This window comes from Micromys minutus, assembly GCF_963924665.1.
Source record: "Micromys minutus genome assembly, chromosome: 23".
Taxonomy (NCBI): Eukaryota; Metazoa; Chordata; class Mammalia; order Rodentia; family Muridae; genus Micromys; species Micromys minutus.
In genome coordinates, this window is record NC_137958.1 from 32185369 (window position 1) to 32208715 (window position 23347).

The following is a 23347-nucleotide window of genomic DNA, read 5'->3' on the forward strand; positions in this document are numbered from 1 at the left end:
AGCCAACAAATATGTAAGGGGAGCTAGGGTCGTTTCCATATCACCCAGTGCAACAGCAGTCACGTGTGGTCTCAGAATGACCCCAGTGCCAAACATTCCTGCCATGGTCTCTGTGATTGTTAGCTCCTTGGAGCTGCACAGTGTAAATGCAAGGTAGACTTCAAAATGTGGCCCAATTACCAGCTTCTTAGCTGTTTTAACACACCAGCTACTGTAAAACAAATGCTGTGAAGGGCTGGCTGCAACTCTGCACCAGTCTATGAGCACTGTACCCACTTCTATGGGAGAAATGTGTCCCATAGGAGGTAAGGAGCTAAATCCAAGTCTAATCGCACACAATTCATCAGCATCAACTTGACAGGGCACTAGCACTGGGGCAGGGGTGTTCTCCACAGCAAGGAAGCAAAATTTGAGGAAAGCACAGAAATGGGAGAAAAAAAAAAATGTCTTTTTTCAACTTCGATGTGTACCCTGAAGACTATCCTAAGTTTATCCCTAGAGGATGGAGTGGGGCTGTTAATAATGAATTTTACAGGAGTTCTGAAGCAGGAAATAAAATTAATTTCTTTTGAGGCCAATCAAATGCTCGGACACAGTATGTGAGCCAAAGCCACCCTAACATGTGACAGATCCCGCTCCAGATGCCCAAGGTATTCCCATAACCTGCCAGCAGCAAACACTATTCGATTTAAATTCCTCAGACTTAATGTTGCATTTGCAGGAGGGAGAAAAGACTGTTCTGGAGAAAGCATGGCTCTCCTTTCTATGTAAAGGATGGGGAAAGCAAGGACTAGAGTCACTGGCCAGTTGGCACAGGTTCTACACCTCCCTGTCGCTCTCCTGACCTTCCTGCCAGGATTATCACTCACGCTGTGTAACTGTCAAGCCAGTAGACGGTCCACAGCCAGAGAGGTGCAAAGCACAGAAGGTCTTTCTATTTAATGTCCCATCCAATGAACTGTGACAAAACCTTCAAACATTAATTTCTGTCATACTCAAAAGCACACATACTTTCCCCCAAATTATATTTGGGAACACAAATCTGAACTTTTTGTTCTGCCTCAATAAAGGGGCTTGAGGTCATTCATTTTTTTAACTCGTTGCCTTCGGGTTTATGAACAGAAGTAATCACTATAAGTTAAAAAAATAATAATAATAACCACAGTAGTTGGTGGTGCTCACCCCTAGGTAGAGCCCAATCCTAGCTTTAGAAAACATGGACATGCAACCCCAGACAGCATCCTCCTTTTAGGGACACAGACACCTTTTTCATTTAGCTGTTTAAGAAATCTCCCTAGCCTTCTGAGGCAACAAGAGGAGCATGCCTCACCTGCAGCTAGAAAATGGAAAACTAAGAGACAAAGCAACACTCATGCCTGGCTGAGCTCCACATCCTGACTTCCATAGGCAAATGGCCTTCACCATAAAAGACTCCAGGAGTTAAAAGGTGGGAGTCTCCTGTGAATAAGCTAAGTCCTCAATGTGTCCAGACCTTTCCAGAATTTTCTAGAGCTAAGCTGAAGGTGTTTTTGTTTGTTGGCCTCTTTACATTTATTTACTTTTACTTTGTGTGCTTGAGTAATTCCTGTATACCATGTGTATGCAGTGCCCATCGAGGCCAAAAGAGGGCGTTGGCTCCTGTGGGACTGGAGGTCCATGCATCTGTGAGCTCCCTCCCATGTGGGTTCTGGGAATGGAACCCAGGTCCTATGGAAGAACAGTACCAGAGCCCTTAATCACTGAGCTGCCTCCCAAGCCCTTAACCTGAAGTCTTAGGGAAAAAGACAAAGCCCAATTTTTTTCTGTCATTTTGTTGTTTTCTTGGTTTATAACTCAACAGCTGAGAACCTTCTGGTGTGTTATTGGCCCTCCTGGCATAAAACATAAATCCTAAAGTCCTATCTATGGAGGAAGGCCACTCAGACAGGAGGAGGCAAGCTGGACCAGTAGCAAATGGGATGCTTACCTTTTAAAGCATAGTCAACGTTACTTCCTTCTGTGCCAGACTGTGTTGGGAAGGCCTAGCACTCCCATCAGATTGCCAGCAATGCTGATGCTATTTAAGCCAAGACTTTACCAAGCAAGCTCGCTTTCCTCTGAGTTTATTTACAGGACTTTGTTTTCTCCACTAATGTTTTTCCACCTTAAAGGGGGCTATATTTTACATATCATAAAAACATAATTACAATGGACAGAGTTCGGAAGACTGAGGGAGGAAGATTATAGATTTGAGGCCAGTTTTGGCTACATAGTGAGATCTGGTTTTAAAAGTGGTGGAAACAATTACAAAGTAGCAACTGTTTCTTTCCTAAAGAGGAACAGTCGGACTTCCCTCAGAAACACTGACTCCCTCCAAAATACCAGCTGGCTTCTGGTGGCAACACAGTAGCCTATGATAGAAGATTTAAAACTTTTAAAAGATGGGTCATAAATAAATTGCTCATGTACACACACATACACACACACACACACACACACAAATGCACACCCCTAAGGATTCTACTAAAAAAATTCATATTAGTAGGCAAATCTAGTCAGATAAGAATATGGGAATTCATAATAAAACAAAGTCAGCTGTAGTTTTACACATATAAAATAGCAATATAAAAATAAAATTGAATAAACAACCCCATATGCATTTCCTCAAAAAGACACAAATTTAATAAAAATATGAAATACACCTATTCTTCAAATGCTACAAAATATTATTCATTTGAATAATTAGTATTATTAAGATGACAAAATAACCAAGGATTGTGGCTTATACCTTGAATCCAGTACTCAGAAACTGAAGCAGGTGCAAGGCCAGCCTGGGCTAGGTAGTGAGCTTAGGCTGGCCTGAGCTACAATTTGAGACCCTGGCTCAAAATTAATGAGTAGATAAAAATTATGGTAGGAGGTAGAAGTACATTCCAAAGTTGGTGATCATAGTCCCCAAAGTGACAGACATATAGATGAACAACATCCTGGCTGGCTTCTTGGGAAAAGAGACAAGCTTATTCTCAAATGCATATGACAACTCGAGGAACCCAGAAGAGCCCAGATTTAATTATTGTGTGTGTGTGTGCACGTTTTTGTTTGTTTGTTTTTCAAGATAGGGATTTTCTGGGTAGCTCTGGCAGCCCTGGAACTCACTTTGTAGACTAAGCTGGCCCAGAACTCACAAAGATCTGCCTGCCTCTGCCTCCCAAGTACTGAAATTATGGGTACACACCATCACCATTCAGCGAACCCAGGCAAGTGAAATAACAAGAGTGTGATTTTAGTTAGTACAAAGTGACTGCAACTCAGAATTGTGGTGACAACATAGCATAGGCCAGCGCATGACCCTAGTAACCAAGAAGCATGATTTAGAGTCAAGTATGTGGGCTTGCTGCCGTACAATTTCCAACAAGTAGGGCTGACCATCCACCAAGAAACCCGAGCCCTTAACGTGTAAAACAAATGAGCTCCACATGCATAAAGGTCAAGTCCAGCTCTGACCACCCACAACTAACTCAAGATAACCCAAAAATATCTAAAAAATATAAGAGCTTTATCTAGAAAGGTGTTAGAGAGGTAAAGATACGAATATAAAAAATAGAGGTATGATCCTTGTGGCTTTGGATTAGGAGATAGCTGACTGAATACGAAAAAAGGCAAAAAAGAAAAAGTAAAGGGGAAAGACGGCCAAACTGAATATCATCCAACTAGTTTTTGTAAGGTGTAACATCAAGAATATGAAAGTTAGCTTACAGACTAGAGGTGGTGGGTAGAAAATCATGTATGATAAGAAACTCTAGTAAACAGAAAGGACTCTCACAACTCAAAAATAAAAAGACACTTTATTCATAATACACATGTATGTGCATGTATTTATGTGTTTATATATATATATATATATATATATATATATATATATATATATATATATATCAATGTTTTCTTAACTGCAAAATACAGGGATGCAATATGAATTATGAGGGGCTTCATGAATGTAAGGAACAAAGGCTCTAAGAGCCAGCTCATAAGAAAGATTCAAAGGCAGGCGGATTCCTGAGTTCAAGGTCAGCCTAGGACTGAATGAGGTTAAGCCCAGGTGTGGTAGAAATGGTAATTTCAGGGAGGGGGTCCCACCCAACCAGTTTATCATTGTTGCTTAACAAAGGCAGACAGATCTCCGAATTCTTTTGCACTGTTAAGAAAAAAAATGTTTACTCGATGTCTCTTAAGAATTAAAGGGTGGGGTACCAGAATGCTGGTTCATAAGATAAAAGGAAACCTGGAGTAAAAAACTAGATTGATATGGAAAATAAAATACTGGACCTGTGTTCTGCAGAATACTCACTATCGAGACAAACTTTTAGAATAAAAGTTATTGTGTGCTTTCATGTTATGGTATAGTGTGTGTGTGTGTGTGTGTGTGTGTGTGTGTGTGTGTGTGTGTGTTTGTGCATGCCTGCATGTGTGAATGTCTGTGGTGTGTGTGTAGGCCAGAAAATGGTTAACTGGTAATGAATCCCTTGTTAGCATGATGAAGTGTCCTAAATTTCAAATTGCTAATGGCTGAGCAAATCTTAAAACCAAGAATTGTAGAGCTTGGAAGAGTAAATGGGGCCATTTTAAATCTCAATAAAGCACTTTTTAAAACCTAAATGTCTGCTATAGATTCACTTCCAACAACTTGCCACAACTGGGCCAACTGCTTGACTCAACACCCAGTCATTAAAATGAAATACAATACCCTTCTTAGAGAGTTGAGTTCAGTGTGCCTACCACAGTGTTCTGCACATAGGAGGGAGGTGACAATTAAGACAAGACCAAAAGTCTTAACAATACTAGAAATTATTTGGGCACCAAATATTGGAAGCTAATTTTTTTTTTAATTAAGCAGAGAGTGATTTGGAAACATCACAGCTCATAGATCTCTCAAAAGGCGTCGGTTTTCCTGTAACACTTAAAATCCATCCTTCCTTGAGCTCACATGCTGAAATCTTGAATGAAAAGTGATCAAAATCTACGTAATTTTCTATTATGTTTCTTAAAGTATGAAATTAAGAAAGATTAAGAACCTCCACTCTTTACTTTGAAGATGTTTCAAATACTAGAAATATTTAATTGGCAAATTACTCGCACATGCCATTAAGTGGTTAGACTGAATTTGTTTTTACAAATTCTATGGGCTCTTCCTCCTTCCCTCCACCACACTATAATCTGAAATCATCAAGGTCTTCACTTATGCAAATTTTAACTTCCCACATCTTTGTTTCCATACAGAATAACTAAATTAATGCTCTTTAATTTCTAGAAGATTCACTTTTCGAAGCTTCAAATCAGTGAAAACGAGTTTCCCATTAAGATAAAGAAGATTCATCAAGCTATTACAAACACTGAGCCATAATATCTCTCCTATTGATCTTAAAAAGTCTATTAATACAATAAATGCAAAAAGTATGTTTTTGTTAAACACTCAGGCAAGCCTCTTAAGGAGAAAGAAGGACAGATTGCATCGCCTTCTCTCTGAAGGGTTCCCCACTTTCTCTAGGAAAATGTGGGGGTTTCTATGAGAAGTAATATCTCTCCGGCTGATTCAGCTAACAACAGCTTCTATGGGCGTGGTTTCCAAGACTGATTTGCATCGCAAGTCAAAGAACAGTGGACCAAGTGCGTACAGACACCCTGTGTCCTGTGCCCCAAAGTCAGGATTGTCATTTCAAACCCTTCTGAAAAGTATCTTTTTATATTCATCATAGTGAAGGGTCTGAAGAGGAAAAAAAAAAAAAATAGAATGCTGGCTACAAGTGAGACTCACTCAGGAAAAGTCTGAAAGAAGATGGATGTCGTAGATGGATGTCGTTAAAGCATTATATATCACTACAAGTGAGTTTTCTTAAGATCTTATAAAGTTGTCTGCTGTTATTTTGAATATACACAGAAAGTGGAGATGGGGATCTTAAGGCAGACAGACAGACAGTGTAAGCATAGCCAAGTACTGAATCCATATATGATATAAGTGTATTTAACGGTGAGGTATAATTTAAAACTCTTCCAGTTTTACACTTTGAGAGGAAGAGAGCTACCCTAACTGAAGGTCATGTGACATCCTGGAAAGAACACTCTTGTAGTGCCAGAAGACAAGCTGTGGTTTCTATGAAGCCAGGCAACTTTCCCCATTGGGCCTGCTCACGCACGGAAGAATAAATGACACCAGCTATTGTTCACCTAAAGAATGAGCTACGTTCCCTAGGAGAGCTTGTTTAAAACATGTTCCCAAGCCTCCCGTCCCCTGAAGCCAGAGTAACCACAGTTTTAACAAACCACAAGCAATCACAGTGAGAACCTAGGGTCAGCCTCGTGGATAAGAACCACCCTACTGTAAGATCTCAGATCTACAAACGCTCAAGCATAGCACCATAAATCACCACAGTGGATGTTGATGAACAATGTGGCTAGAAAGCAAAAGGCCAGCAGAGCTTTAGCATAGGAAAAGAAAATGGCCTCTGCCATGCTCTAATTCAATCGACGGCAGAGAGGCCATGTGACTTCTAGAAAAAGGATTTTTCATATAGTGGAATGACAAGGCCTTCAGCTGTCGCATGTATGGCAAGTGACTTAAAATAGTGTCTGGAGGCAAACAGCAGACTGTGGTCCGTCTCCAGATGTGCTTGTTTAATCATCTGCTGGGTCAAATATCATTTTCTTTCATCACCTAGAAGGAGCACAGCTAAGCAATTCCAAAGCTCAGAGATCTTTAACCAGTGCTAAGAATCCTAATTCATACCGTAAATGCAAGCATAATGTCTATATTGTTTTAAAAAAGAAATCCTAAGCTAGTTTCCTTAGACGGATGTTATCAAAAATAATTTTCTCACAAAAGCATTAACATACATTTAACCTTACTTAACGGCTTCAAGAGCAGATGTGCGAAAGCACACCCACAGCGAGCCCATATTAGTATGAAACTGTTTTATTTCAATTAAAATGTCTAACTATCCACCCCCAACATATACCTAAACTGTAATTTTCTCTAAGAACTCCCAATATGCTCTTGATTTTTGTTTCTTTTATCAACCTATCAGAACAAATCTGCCTTGCAACCGTTGGAAGAAATCAGTCATTAGCAGCAAGATTACAGCGAATTTTCCAATTTAGAAAAACTGTATTTTTATCTCTCTCTCTCATACTGAAAGAATAATGGTATAATTTTACTATTTTTAAATAAGCTGTACAGTTTAAAATAGTCAAATTTCCCCACAGCTCCAAGCTCCAGGATTTAATGTTAGCAGCTTAGCTGTCTGTCCTCTGTACCTTCCTTTTTATGAGCCATTTCTCTTCAGTTTTCGTTTTGCACAAACAGAGGCATAAGGCATTGTGTACATAGACACACACAGACACACACACAAAGGCATGCAGAAAGACACAGAAACAGATACACACTCAGGGAAACACACACACAGGCACACAGATATACACACAGACACACACACACAAAGGCATGCAGAAAGACACAGAGACAGATACACACACAAGGAAACACACACATAGGCACACATACAGATATACACAAAGACACACAAACACAAAGGCATGCAGAAAGACACAGAGAGACAGATACACACACAAGGAAACACACACACAGGTACACAGATATACACACAGACACAGACACACACACACACAAAGGCATGCAGAAAGACACAGAGAGACAGATACACATGCACACATAGAGACACATGCACACAAAGATACACACAAAGATGCAGAAAGACACACAAAGACAGACACACAGATACACACACATACAAATGTATGCAGAAAGACACACAGAGACAGAGACACACACAGATACACACACATACAAAGGCATGCAGAAAGACACACAGACACATGGATAAATGGATGGACTGACTGACAGAAGGACAGACAGTAGGGGCACTCTAATCATTCTATATCCTGTGGAGAGCGGTTAACCTCCAGGCCCATGGTTAACTAAGAGTGACTGCACACGGCTGTTGTGATTTACTCTTCAATTGACATTCTTCCACCTTCTCAACAAGCCTGCCCTGAGAGAGAGAGAGAGAGAGAGAGAGAGAGAGAGACAGAGAGAGAGAGAGAGAGTGAGAGAGACAGAGACAGAGACAGAGAGAGACACAGAGAAAGAGAGAGAGAGAGAGAGAGAGAGAGAGAAGAAGAAGAAGAAGAAGAAAAAGAAAGAAAGAAAGGCCCTATTTTTAAAATGAAATGATAAAGTAGCAAAAAGTACAATATTTTAGCCATTTGAGCATGGACAATTCTCAAATTATCCCACCAACTGGAAGTGCTCTCTGATACGACTATCTTTCAAAATTGAAGCCATTACGGTCAATCGTACAAATCCGTATTTAGCTTCTCGTAAATAGTGGATGTTTGACCCAACGAACTGAAACAGATTCTGAACAGTGTCTGCACTCTGACAGAATGCTCCAGCTGGGGCTGGTTCGCTATCGGTGGTGGAGTCGGCTTACAGAGCTCATGCCCTTCTTACCTGGGGTCTCAGCCCTGTTACAATGTGCCAGTGAGTGGAAACGTTTGCCTCACATTAAAATCTACTTACTGTAGGACACTAGGTTTCTTTTAACAAAATAACAGTACCTTTGTGAAATGCCAAGTCTAGAATCAGTATTAAACAAGGTGGTGGGTCGCAAATTATTCTTTTCCACTGAGCTTTAAAAAACAATGCCTTCTGCTTTCTTCTAGTCTGATCCCGAGGATGTCCCAGTTTTTGTTTTTGTTTTAAGCAAATCTGCCTTTCCCTGTGTGTGCTTACCCTTGACAGTGTGTGTTCCCACACAGTTAACTCTCTTCCCTTCCTGCTGATTCCCCAGCCCAGGACTGGAACGGAATGTTGCAACTTACTTCCTGATGTCATCTAGCCTACCCATTGTCCCAATACACATCGAATGGCATCTGGCATTACAGGAATTCACAGACTCTAGCCGTGAACCCAGGTGTCCCTGTGCATGTCACTTGTGTCACAGAAGCACCTGGCTAAAAGGAAACTGTCTGGAACTAAGAGCAAACTAGCCCTGTAATCATCTCAGCTTCATGGGCTTTGCATCGTATGACACAAACACAGGGCAGAACGCTCACGTTCAGACGGGTTTCCCAAGAGCTAGCCTGAGCAAAGTTCAAGGAGTTTCTTTTCTGCAGGACTTGTCAATGCCTTAATAAACATGTGCTCTCATGTTTCACGACTTCCTGATGGTCTTTTTCTCATGACACCTGTTCACATACACAGGAAGTGTTGCACTGAATTAAGCATCTTTTGATGTGAACATTAAAGAAGAGCCACAGTGCTTTCTAATCTCTGCAAGACTGGGCTGGTTCCTGGGCTGGTTTTATTCCAAAGGGTCTCTGGCTAGGACCTTACCATGTAGGTCAACTGTTCTACTCACACAATAAGGCATCCATTCCCTGCTTCACGCATGGACAGCCAAGGTTGAGGCCATGCCCCATTCAAAACTCCCTGTTCCAAGCATCATCATGGTCCTCAATCAGTGCTATAAAAGACCTGCACCAGCTCCCAACTGTTTCTCATCAGATAAACTCTTCCCAGGGGCTCTGAAGTTGCTATCACATGGTTTCTCCTCCTGGACAAGACCATTCACATCTCAGCATCTTTTAATCTCCTCCTCATCCTCTGTTAAACTCAGTCTTTCCTGCCTTCGAACTGAATCTGGCAAGACTGCACAGTCATTCTATCCTGAATTCTCTCTCTCTCTCTCTCTCTCTCTCTCTCTCTCTCTCTCTCTCTCTCTCTCTCCTTCCTCTCAGCTGTCTTCTCAATTCAATCCTCTTACAAATGCATCCCACACAACCTATCCAAGAAACCCATAAATTCTCTTTTAAAAATGCACCTAGGACCTGGGTCACCACGATGGCACAGGAGGAAAGGCCCCTGACAATGTGAGTTTCATCTCTGAGAATCATACGGTAGAAGCAGAGAGATGACTCCTCAGGGTCTCTTGTGGTGCTGGCATATATTTGTGTGTGTGTGTGTGTGTGTGTGTGTGTTTTCGAGAGCACGCACGAGCGAGACCCAGAATCTAATCAGTCACCCTATTCCCACCACTACCTCTAGCATGCTATCTTTTCTTTCTACCCAAGTTACTCTACCTTCTAAACAAAGGTCAGAATGACCCCCCACCGTACCCCCGTAACCACTAGCCAAGTCCGCTGATCTTTCTCTAGGAAATCCTCCAACGGTTTCCCCCACATTCACCAGCAGAATCCATGCCTACCCTTCCGGGCAGTGCTGCTGACAAGAGCTGCTAATTCTCAGTTCTCCTGGGCCCCTCCCACCCCACTCAGTTTCCATGGGTGTTCCTCGATACTTCTTGACTAAGCCACACACACACCCATCCTTAGCCCAGCTGTTCCTTCTTCCCCGGTAGTGTCTCCATCATCCCAAATCCATTTAACCCATTTCTTTGTATCTTTCCGAATTGTTCTGATTGGGGTAAGGATGATGTGGTGGTTTGAATAGAAACATGTCTACCGTAGGCTCACATATTTGAACATTTGGTTGCCAAGTTGGTAATGCTGTCTGGGGAGCTTATGTAATCTGCAGAAGTTGGAACATATACCAGTTCTGTTCAACTTACTTATCATGCCTAATAAAAATTTTATGCCCTTTCATTTAGAGTTCTGTATCTTCCCCAGTCTCTAGTAGCTTCACTCTTCAGTTCTATGACTTTAACCTGGCAGGACTTATCCGCCTCAGACTGGTCTCTCTTGCTTGGTTTGCCTTCATGGTTCATCAGCTTGCATAGGACAAGGTTTCTCTTTAGACCCTCCATGGCATGAATACTTTTTGTTTTGGGATTCCTGAGCTACTAGTTATTGGGGTCCATCCATAGTTTGGCTACGGTGAATGTTATCACAATGAACACAAAACACTAGACCCACATTGTTGTCTTCTCCTAGCTCCTGCCAATCATCCAATCACCTCGACTTTCCTCTTGTACAAACCTGACTATCCTGGGAATTTTGTGTAAATGGAATTATACTACCGAGATCTTTTGTTGGCTGGCTGTTTCTTACTTAGTATAATGTCTTCCAGGTTCATGTATTCTAGCTTGCTTGATCAGAGTGGGCTAACCTCTCATAACGACTCTCAGTCAAGGGTGCATGTCTCCCTTCTACAGTCACCAAACAGAATGGTATAACTGCCAAACAGAACATGATCCATTTTATTAGTTGGTGTGTGTGTGTGTGTGTGTGTGCGCGCGCGCGCTCACTCGAGAGAGCGGGGAGGGGGAGTGGAGTGTGCAACAGAGAGAGCTCCAGAAAGAGAGAAATAGTAGAGGTAAATTTTTTCTCAAGAAACAGAGGATAATGAACTGGGTATCTAAGAGAGAAAGTTGGCCTAACCAGGATGTTTTCATTGTATCAAACACAGCAGATGCCTTCAGAAAAGAAAATATGAGAAATGTAAACAAGCCCCCCCCCATAGGGAAAGGCTTTATTTTACGGAGATGACATATGATTACCTGTCACACACCCCATTTGATTTGGTGAGTGTCAGGGACCACATTAGTGAAGGCAGGTACATAGTCACCTGTGACAAACACTGGAGCGCCCTGAACTCACCTGACCTTCTGTGAACCCACACCAAGATAAAGAGCACACCTACCCTCACCCTGTATAAATTGCAAGGTTGGGGTGAAGGGGTAGGGAAAGGAGACCTCTTTCGAGCCTTCCCTGGGTTAAGGAAAAGCTCCAAGTGACCCCAGCACAATGTGCAAACAAGTCCCCCTATGACCACCATAGACAAACTTGCATATTAATCTGCAGTTCAACAGCCATTTGGATAACTTAGTTCTGCGCATTTATTCAGCTAGAATTATCTGGGGCTTAATTATCAGACTGAAGCCATATTTTAATAAGACCTATAGGGTGTGCTCCAAACGGGTTTATCATAAATGTACACAGGATATACACACAACATGTTACTGTAATTATTCAACTGATGATAAGGGTAATAAATTGCACATGGAGAGGCTGTGTGTTCTGTGCCAGTCATGGGCAAATGATGGTGTAACTGAACAGGATGTAGAATGTGGACACCCCAAAGTTGGGACTGCCAATCTCATATGACCTGAGAGACGGAAAGTGCTCTACACAAGGCTGAGAGGCCACAGCTAACACTGTTGGTTCAGAGGACTTTCCAAAGGAGAAGAAAAAATAGGAATGAGGCATCGTGCTTGGATGAGAAATGTTGCCATAGGCTCATGAATTTGGACTCCAGTTGGTGGAACTATCTGGGTAGGTTTGGGAGGCATGGCCTTGTTGGAGAAGGTATGTAACTGGCTTTGCGCTTTCAAAGGATTGGATCCATTATCTGTGTGTCTGACTCTGTCCCCACTCCTGACCACCACCTCCTACCTGGGGATCAAGATATCAGTTCTCAGTTGTTCCTTCCAGCATGTCCTTGTGATGACATCAGTGGGGTCTTATCAACGAAACAGAGAAGTAACTGAGACAGCAGCGAGGTTCCTCACTTTGGCTGTTATTGTCCTGTTAGCATTTTTATAAAGACCTTTGCTTTTCAGACATTGCCTTGATGTGTGGGGATATTTTCATGTGGTCTTGGAAGAGAGGTGTTGCCTCCATTTTATAGATGAGAAAATAAATTCAGAAAGCTAAAGTCAGCAGGGCATTGGTGGCACATGCCTTTAATTCCAGCATCTGGGAGGCGTAGGCAGCTGGATCAGGAAAAAAACAAAAACAAAAACCCTGTCTCAACATACAAACAAATAAACAAAAAGAACAGGAACACACACACACACACACACACACACACACACACACACACACACACACACACGACAGCTGAAATCATTCACCCGCCTGTAAATACCCTGAAAAAACTGAGGGAGCAGATGCTCACCCCACTGTCCTTTCTATATTCATAGCTGACACTTGAATGTTATTCTTGCTTCTCCTGCCCTAACCCCTTGCCCCACACTGCTGAAAGTCTGCATCTGTTGAAACGTTCCTCACAGGCTTGTGTTTCAACCTTTCACTCCAGTTGGTGGTGGTTTTCTGGACATTTGTAGAACTTGTAGGAGTTGGGTCATTCAGAGTACGCCTTGGAGTTTATAGCCCAAGCCTACTTCCGGTCAACCCTCTGCGTCTTGGGTGTAGTGCGTCTTTATCTAGCCACATTGCCTCCTGCCACACTTCCCTGTCTCCCCGAGGTAGACTATACCCCTGGAACTGTAAACCAGAGTAACACTCTCCTCTCTTAACTCTCTCCTCCCAACACACTTAGGTGTGTTGTCATAGCAACATAAAAAGTAACACCGAGTGCATCTCTCCAATAGCGCCCCTAGCCCATCTCTTGCTGCCAATATCCCTTGCCAAGTTGTCCCTATGAAGAAAAGAGTGTCTGCCACATATCAAGGAGCCCACTGTTTAACTCTCTTCACTCCAGACCAGCTTCCTCCCATTTTTACCCAGATGTATAGAGCAAAGCAAGTAGAAAAGGCACCATTCTGTGGAACCCACAAGGTAACACTGTCCTGAGACCAGCTTCCACTGGCTGCCATGCCTCCCTGAGCCAGATGCTCACCAGCTACTAGAGGATTCTCACAGAGCCGCGTCAGTGCTGTTCTAATGGAAGCTGTGTTTCCAGAACTGCTGGGGGAACTGGGTGATAACGCTGTTGTGACATTTGAAACAAATTGGGCAAAGAGCCAATACAATAAATCAATTAACCTGGCTCACCTACAGAGTTCTTATCTCCACTGTGATAAGACAATGGAGATAACTGGGCATGGGGACAAAAAGAGCAGAGATGATGGTGACTGAGTGTGTTTGGTTGTGCTGTGTGACATCATTTGTCTTTGTCCCTAGCCTGTGAACCTCCCACGACACCCCAAAACAACACGAGGTGTCTGAACAAATTAGAAACAGAATCCAGACATTAAAGTAGACTCTGGGAAGGTTAATCTTCCTAACAGCTTGACTGTCCTTAGAATCACCGCGCAGACACACTTCGGGATGTACTCGAGGATGTTGCCAGAAAGGTTTAACTGACAAAAGGGTGACCCACCTTGAATGTGGACATCATTGTCCCAGTGGCCGATGAGGAGTGTCAGTTATTTGCATGGTATGACAAGCTGCCTCACACTCCTGCACTGTGCTCCCTTCTCAAGGCTTTCCCCATAAGTACCAGAATTTCAAGCTCTTGTCAGTTGCCTTTGGTTGGATATGTGGTTGGATATGTGGTCACAGCAACAAGAAAACTAATACAGACATGTTGGCCGTTTCCCTTGAAGTACAACCTATATGCTCAAAGGGTTCCGGGCTTCTTTCTAGGCAATAGTAAAGCCAGTTCAGAAATCTCCACCAGAAACAATCATAGAACTTTCCAGAATCTCATTAAAAAACTCTTTAAAAAAAAAAAGTTTACTCCAGCCTCAGCACCTCCAGGTCTCCCTCTTCTACACTTAGATGTCAAGGTTTCCTGTAGCTTTGCATAACTTTGATGAAAATACACCTGCCTTTAAATATTAAGAAGGGTTGCCACCAGACAAACACCATGTGCACAGCATCTGGGGAGAACCAGCTCAAAGCTCTCGGTACCCGGAACCACACATCCAAAACCAGCAAGCTGTTCCATGAAGACAGGGTGACTACAAGAAGTACTGGGAGTGGGGCAACCTCTGGTAGTGGGTGGCTCATAACCCCCATTGCCCCAGGCAGTGCAAAGCGTGGCTCACGGAGAGGAAAGGGGACGCAAGTCCTTTCTAGTGGTCACCCTCTATGACTGTTCAAGGAGTACACCTAGCTAGAGCAGAGTATTAAAGCTAAGCCAAAGCAGAGTCCTGCAAAGAGAGGACATGTGAGGCACGGCCCTCAGTGCAGCACAGTCTAAAGGAACAATGCTAACTTCTTAAAGGAATGTGTGCCAGCTCAGACACAGGCCCTTTGATCTACAATGGTGTCCTGCCTGCAAGATATGCTAGCTAGGGCAACGGTGACACAGAGCTTGTGGGGAGTAACCGAGCTAGGGCAACGGTGACACAGAGCTTGTGGGGAGTAACCGACCAATGGCTGCTTTGACTTAAAGGTCCAGCCCATGATATGGAACCCATATCCAACACTGCTTGTGAGACTAAAACCCTGAGACCGGACAGCCCAGGGACTTAGGGTAAAACCAAAGCACTGTTCAAAACAAAAGCAAAAGGGAAATGACAAAGTGACTCTTGACCCCTAATGACACACCATAGGTCAGTGACTTGCTCAGTCATCACCAGAGAAGCTTCATCCTGTAGCAGATGGGAACAAACACTGGGACCCACAGCCAGTCATTATGTGGGGAGTGAGAGGTTTTGGAACACTCAGCTCTAAATGCTAGGTTTCCATCAAAGCCCACCCCTCAGGGCTCAGGGAACACTGAGGAAGAGGAGGCAGAGGGAGTCTAAGAGCCAGAGGGGATGGAGGACACCGCGAAAACAAGGCCTTTAAATCTAGGAGAGGTCCTGTGAGGTCAGAGACTGAGGCGGCACGCACAGGCCCTGCACGGGTCTGGAACAGGTCCTTTGCGTGTATACAAATGCTAGTTTAGCGTTGGGATGGGGTTCCTACGTGTGTGACCAAGTGGCTCTCTGTCTCTGGTGATTTCTCTTGGAATTTTCTATTTGTGCTGTCCAACTTGAGGTGTTAAAGTTTTTGTTTTGTTTTATCATATTATATTGTCTTTTATTATTATTATCCCTTAGGAGCCTTTATTCTTAGTGAGATAGAAAAGGGAGTGAGTGGGTCCGGATGGGAAGGGAGATGGGGGAAACTGGGAGGAGTAAAAGGGAAATCATAATCAGAATATATTATGTGAAGGGGGAAAAATTCTATTTTCAATAAGTGGGGAGGGAAGGAGAGAGGGTGGGAGGGAGGGAGGGAGGGGTGGAGGGAGGAAGGGTGCTTTTCATTCCTAAAACAAAGAAATGCTCCCACCGCCATCTTCCTTACCAAAAGTAACCTCTCCTTTGCCAGCTTTGTCAAAGAGCTGGAAGGCCACCATAAACAAGGCATCCGGAGCACACAGGACAGATTCAAATGCTACAAATTCTTGGAAGGATATTAACCTGCAACATAAAATAAGCACATACACAAAGTCAGTCCCCTGTAGAAAATAAAACTATAGAATCATACAGTAAAGTCACAAAGTCAGATGCCACTGTTGGACCGTAAAATCCAAATTCACAGAGCTAGCAGGACGTAGCATTTGCTCGGCCATCCGGTGTGAGGGAATCATCCTCAAACCAAAACAAGGTGAGCTGGAAGCACATGGGCAAACACTAACCGGCCTGGAATTTCTACCCCAACTGTCATCCATGTCTCGGGCCTCAGTTTCCCCTTGGCACGTTGTTGGGTTCTGTGACTAAAGCATGAAAGGCGAGAAGCAGCCGTTCCTTATAAACAGCCGTATACACCCATACAACGAACACATAAGGACCCTGTTGTTACTGGCAGCTCCTGAACACCTGTGAGGTAGGGATGCTATGTAGGGAACTTCAGCTAGCCCAGGCCAGTAATGGGACTCAGGGGACTTCTGGTTCCAGGAAAGCATAGCGCTGCACTGGAGGGACAGGATACAGGAAAGACAAATCCCAGTCACGAACCAATGCATGAGAGTAAAAAAGAGACAAAGAGGGAGGGGACTGCAAAATCTCAGCAGTTAAGAAATCTGAGGTTCAGTTCCCAGCGCCCGGATCAGGTGGCTCACAATGGCCATTACATCCAGGATCCGATGGCTTCTTCTGACCTCTCAGCTACATGCACTGGTGTATGAGAGCATGCACACACAGAGACACACAGACACACATAGATACACACAGACACACATAGAGACACACAGACACACATAGATACACACAGACACACTACTCATTAAAACGTTTTTGTACAAAAAGCTTTGTGACTGAAGTGAAACAAAAACTGGACCTTAAACAAGAAGGAGAATCCAGCTGTGCAGGAAGATGGAGGAACCCGAGGCATGAAGCGGGACACACATGCCCAGGGGTGGGGAAACACTGTGTGAAGATAGAAGAAGAGGTCGTGGTTACAGGTCTATACTAAGTCAAGGAGCACTAGGGACTGCTGGCACACCATCCACATCTTCAGGAGCTGGAAGAAAGGCACAGAGAGATTCTTTCCCATGTCCTCCAGCAAAGACCAGACTCACCAACAACCTTCACACTTTTCATCATCCAGGGCATGAAAAAATAAGCTTTGAAAAGGTTTAAGATATAGCATTGTTAGTACTTGGTTACAGTGCCTGAGAACACAATATAGAAGCCACGATCGGAAACAAACACCTGGGTGGGAAGGGGTTAAAGAAGAGTTACCAAAGGCTGGGCTGAAACTGTGAAAGGCATCTCTGGTCATCTTCCTTAGGATGTTCTAATAAAGGATGCCTCTGAGGAACTCATCGATTGGTCCACCCATCCTGGAAGACTATAGGTAATGGGGTAACTGTTTCTGCCTACTTCCTCCTTGCCATCACTCCTTGGCCCCTCCACTTGCTGGGCAGCTACCAGAAGCCCTGCATCTACTGTTCACCAAGAGAAGGCCAGTGGGCGGCAAGAGGAGGGGGGTTATCGTGCTGAGACAGGAAGCAAGCACAGTGTTAAACCAACCTGCGAAGTCACCAGTGCTTGTCAAGAGCCACACTGTGTGGGGTATAGAAAAGAAGCCACACTGTGTGCAATACAGAAAAGAAGCTCTTGTTCTGTGCACTGAGTGAATGAGTAAGGCTTAGAATCCAATAAAAGAGCATATTGCCTGCCTCAGAATGATTAAAAAGCCCGGAGACTCCATCTGGGTGTAACAGGCTCTACCATTTAACGTCACTTCAAAACCATAACTGGCCAGTAAAGACTGGTATTTTAGGCATGTTACTGATACCAAAAAGGTATGTAATTTGGTAATCCTGTTAGATACAAGCATTATACCTCTATGTAGGAGGCACACAAGAGGAACCATGAAATCATACTGTACTATTGTTCCTCGGGATCACTCTGGATTTTCAAGGTAATCTGACTAGAAGGCCATGGGAATAATTACACAGTACTATATTCACTTACAGCATGCTTGCCACAACATCTATATTTTCATATAAACACTGCTTCAACCTTAGGTTTAATGGGTATTAGCATAAGTTACAAGGAAGAATGGGAGCTTCATCAAGTTCAGACCTGGCTGGTGAGCTCACTGCCTTCCTTTTCCACCACCCCCAACCACCAAACCTTCTTTCAGTATACCAGATGCCCTTTAATATAATAGCACGACTCTGATTAACTCCACGGCAAGGATGCAAGGAGAGGTACTCTGTGTCTGTACTCACAGAGAGCAGCAGGATCCAGCCAATAAATGTGGAAGGAAACACAGAAGTTGCATCTCATGACATGGCTCACAGGGTAGGGGACAACTGGTGTCTAAATAACCAGGACATTTTTCTAGCTTGTCATTTGGAATTTCCAGAGCACCAGAGCCACTGTTCTTCTCGACCACTTCCAACAGTGGCAACTCTACAGCTCCTTAAAGTCCAGGTGAAACAGCCCAGACACTATGCACTACTATAGAACACTCAGCCCAAGAGGGACTGGGATAAAAATGGATTGACTGAGTCAGGCAAGATTGGCATGGGGAATAAAATACTTGTTGCTCTTGTCGAGTACAGGGGTTTGAGTCCCAGCATGCCTATAGCAGCTCACAACCATCCATAACTTCAGCCCCAGGTGGTCCGATGATCTCTTCTAACCTCCTGCGCACCAGACCCCTCATGTGGTACACATGCACTCAGGCCAAGCATACACACACACACACACACACATAATCATTAAGTAAATAAATCTAAAACTATCAATTTAAAAAGTAGATTACATAAAAACAGGTCAGAATGGGGCCCCTTTTCTATTTTAATTAGCACATGCTAAAAGAAAGTTAAATACATTCCTTGTTACAGTTTATGACCAAGCAGATATTATCACATTAACAGATGCTAGATGGCTACAACCATCTCTTTTTTTCCCAGACAATCCCAGTTGTGCAGTAAACAGCTGTTCATCTTATATAAGAAAACTCCTATCAAAAGCTATGTTGTTATGAGAAAGCAGAAATGTAGGCCGGAACGTCAAAGAACCAGGGACAGGGCCATGAGTTCACAGGGAAAGACTAGTGTGGTGTTGAGAGAGAAGACAAAGAAAATCTTGCTGAGATTCTGAGGAGAGATGGGATTGGGGGAAACATGGGGTCAGTCTCAGTGTGAAAGGACAGGGAGAGGAAAGAATGTAGAATAATGAGCCTGTGGCAGAGCTGAAGTGGTGTGAAACTCAACTCTGGGAGGTGGCTAATGGATGAAGTACAGCTTCCCTTCCATGCTTCCTTGCTTATGAGGTGGGCAGAGGCAAATGAAAGGGGGGTCATCTCTACTCCCCAAGACGGGTGGGCCAGAGGAGCAGCAGGTAAACCTGGAACCAAGGAAGAAAGGCCTAGATGAGGAGACATAAAGGCACACAAAGGGAACCAGCTTGCTGGGTGTGAGTTCGTGGAGCTCTAATGCCCACTGAGCTAGTAGCATGGCCTGGAAGTTTTATTCACAAGTCCATGCATTCTCTAAAATATGCAAATGAGTTGAAAGGAAAAGAAATAGATGTGAGGATGTGTTGGTAGGACCCAAAGAACTAGAAAGGCCTAGATGACAAAGAAGAGTAGCCAGTAGCTAGTACTCATCTCTTAAGGTCAACTGGGGAACAGGAGTCTTGACATGTCATTATTCTTTCTCATAGTTACGGTTTCTACCGCTGCAATGGAACACCATGACCAAAGCAAGTCGAAAAGAAAAGGGGCTCACATATCACTGTTCCTCTCTGAAGGAAGTCAGGACAGGAACTCACAAAGGGCAGGAACCTGGAGGCAGGAGCTGATGCAGAAGCCATGGAGGGTGCTGTTTATTGACTTGCTCCTCATGGTCCTGTTCAGCCTGCTCTCTTATAGAACCCAGGACTATCGGCCCAGGAATGGTACCACCTACAATCACTGGGTCCTGCTCCATCGATCACTAATTAAGAAAATGCTCCACAGACTTGCCTACAGCCAGATCTTATGGAGCCATTTTCTTAACTGAGGTTTCCTCCTCTTAGATGACTTTAGGTTGCGTCAAGTTGACAGCACATTCTTTGACACCACAATCTCACTTCTAGGAATTTATCCTAGAAGAAAAATGGGTGAATGGGCAGAAGCTTTTGCTCCCAGGAATTCTCACACAACACTCATTGACATTATCAAAAAAAAAAAAAAAAAAACTTAAAACAAACAAACAAACAAAAAAAAAAAACCCTAAAAATCCTCAACATATGTTATGTGCTAGGTTTGCTAAAAGAACATTTATATAATCAGTACTACCTATGGAACAAACATGTCATAACTTAAACACACTCTGTAGTAACTGATCCCATCAGCAGAGTCTGCTGGCACCTGCATACCATCCGAACACTTAGGAGCCAAAGGCAAGAGGATCTCAGCCTGAACTACAGGGAGGACTCCCGGGACAGCCTGAGTTATGGGGTTAGATCCCAGCTTCAAGTAATCCAGCCTCAGAGGACTAAACAGGTTAATAGTGCTTGCTTCAAGCCTGAAGAAGTGAGTTATAGCCCTGGGAATAACATGGTGAGAGATGCTTACAGGCTAGCCTTTGCTCTCAGCCCATGCCCTCACACGAATGCTCACATGCACATCCTATAAAATGGCGATAATCAAAAAAAAAAAAAAAAAAAAAAACCTCTAAAATTAAAAACAAAATAACTAAGCCAAGTTACTCCATTTGGCTGAAAGTGGACAAAGATATTTATTTAAGCACAAATTCTGAACAAAAAAACTGAACCATGCCTATCAAAGTGTCAACCGTTCATATCTGTCATTAAATTATATAAAACAAAATTTTTTTTCTTTTATTTTCTTGCTCAAATTTTCTATTTTTCCCCCAGTAACGCATAGACCATACAGAATTTTGCAAAAAGAAAAAAAGTATAAAAGCTATACAAAACCAAACAACAAATGTCTGAGCCTTTTTAGGGGCGAAGGGGAGGGAGAGGGGGGGCAAGGAGAAGGCAAGACTGAGAAAAGAAACAAATGCTTAGAGGGCAACCCGCAGGAACTTCAATCATCCAAGTTGGGTAACTCTCCTCTTCCTCCCTGCTGGGGCTCATTCCCACCCTGCATAGGCTGAGACCCCACGTGGTCCTTTCATCTTCTCCCAGCTCCTATCTCCAGGCCAGTCCTGCACTATGCGAACTTACACAGCTGCGCAGAAGGAGGCTCTGATCTGCTCGGACTTTAGGAAGTTTGAGTGTAGACAATGCACCATATCAAAATCCAATTACCACTTTACTCCAATTCCTAACCACAAGAGGGCTTCCCAAAAATAACTTTTGCTTATTGCCCCCTGCTGTGCACTGCAACAGAAGCCAGGCAATTGTCCAGGATTAGTGGCAGAGATGAAAGTCAAACAGTAAAATCTAACTCCAGAAACAGAGTTCCAAGACCACCCATGTTCAGAACCCGTGTGGTTCTGAGAAGGAGGAGGAGAAGTAGGAGGTGGGAGAGGAGGGGGAAGAAAAGAAGGAATGGAATGGGAGGAGGAAGAGGAGGAAATGGAGAAGGAAGAGGAGGGAGAAGAGAAGGAGGGAGAGGAAGTGGAAGCAGTAATTAGAATCTGACTGTGTGGTCCCCAGGAAAGATCTATGGACTCCATAATGTTAACATCTTCTAATAGCTTTAGGCCTGCCCAACTTTGTTCCTTGGATGCCTTGCAAATAATACACTGGACAGTATTGGTGTTCCTGATCTAGACTATATATGTCCTAGTCATAAGCACATGGACCCCAGTGGAGGAGTTAGAGAAGGGACTGAAGGAGCTGAGGGGTTTGCAACAGGAAGAACAACAATATCAACCAAACAGCCCCCCTCCCGAGCTCCCAGGGACTAAACCACAAACCAAACAGTACACATGGAGGGACCCATGGCTCCAGCCACATATATAGCAGAGGATGGCCTTGTCTGGCATCAATAGGAGAAGACCTTGGTCCTCTGAAGGCTTGTTTCCCCAGTGCAGGGGAATGCCAGGGTGAGGTGGGAGTGGATGGGGGGAGGGGGAGCATCCTCATAGAAGCAGGGAGAGGAGGAATGGAAGAGGGAAGAATAGGGAAAGGGGACAACATTTGAAATGTAAATGCATAAAACAGCCAATTTTTTAAAAAAGGGAATAAATAAAAAAGTAAAAGAAAAGTATGTGGGTCATCAAGGAACCACTCTTTAGTGAAGGGATAAAACAATGAGCACAAAGGTCATCACAGAATCATGTGACACAAAGCTAAGACTAAAGGAGACAAATGTGCTGGAGCCCCAGGCACTGAGACTCTCCTTCACCGGTGTGATGAGACCCAACTCTTATGCTTCTAGCCCTTGGAGACCAAGAATCAACAAGCAATTAGAAGTAGATGCTTTGTCTGAATGGGTCAGCAAAGGGATATAGGAACCATGCAAGGGGCCCAAGAAAACCCAAGACTATCTTGCCTCTCTGGGGTAAGATGGCAGCCAAAGAGTGGCAGGGCCATTCAAAGACTCTTGTACCCATGTACATAAAAACAGCATCTCTGCAAAGTGTATGCAGGGGAGTGACATGTCAGGGGAGTTAAAAAGACCCTTTGAGCCAGTACAGTACAGCGCATAGACCAAGCAGCTGTAGTTGATAGCAACAGAGAGAAAGTGGCCACATCCAGAATGTATGTGCTATGGTGCTGTAGAGGAGCCTGTACTAGAGGCCCAGTTAGGGCCCTGTCCCCCTGGATGGCCCCTGGAAGCCTGTGGCTGCAGGGACAGCAGCACTCAGAAGAATGATAAGGGCTTAAGGCCACCAAAGGTATGCAAACTGCCCATAGGCAGGAGGCAAGGGAGATTGTGCATAAACGTCTTATTTAGCAGGCTGGCTGATGGTCAGAGAACATATGAAGGCCTCTCAGCCCTAATTATTCAAATGTATATTCAGGTTTTTAAGTAACGTTTAATGTTTAAAACATGCTCACAAGAGGAAACAGTGCTTTATTTGACTTTATGTTCTAAGCTAGCGGGAATAAGGTGGAGACTAGCCCCAGTTCTAGCCTTACCTTAGCTTTACTGCCCAATGGCCTCCTCTCTTAGTCCATGAGAGGTGTGTCTGCCTACCTTTCCTCTCCCGGGTGGGATCCTCTGGCCTTGGGGAATGGTCCCACATCCCCCCTGGCTCCAGCATGGTCGTGGCCTCATCCAGCTGGAGGCGAGT

The 23347-nt window shown here is 43.8% G+C and overlaps 1 protein-coding gene across 1 annotated transcript in view; it reads right to left on the reverse strand.

The window, feature by feature from the left end:
- Positions 1–23347, reverse strand: part of SLC25A13 (solute carrier family 25 member 13) — a gene marked incomplete at both ends in the record, with an annotated part of 160395 nt that overhangs the window by 86457 nt on the left and 50591 nt on the right. The window contains 1 exon segment of the mRNA XM_080936229.1: positions 15997–16112. Within this exon segment, the coding sequence (XP_080792355.1) occupies positions 15997–16112 (116 nt within the window).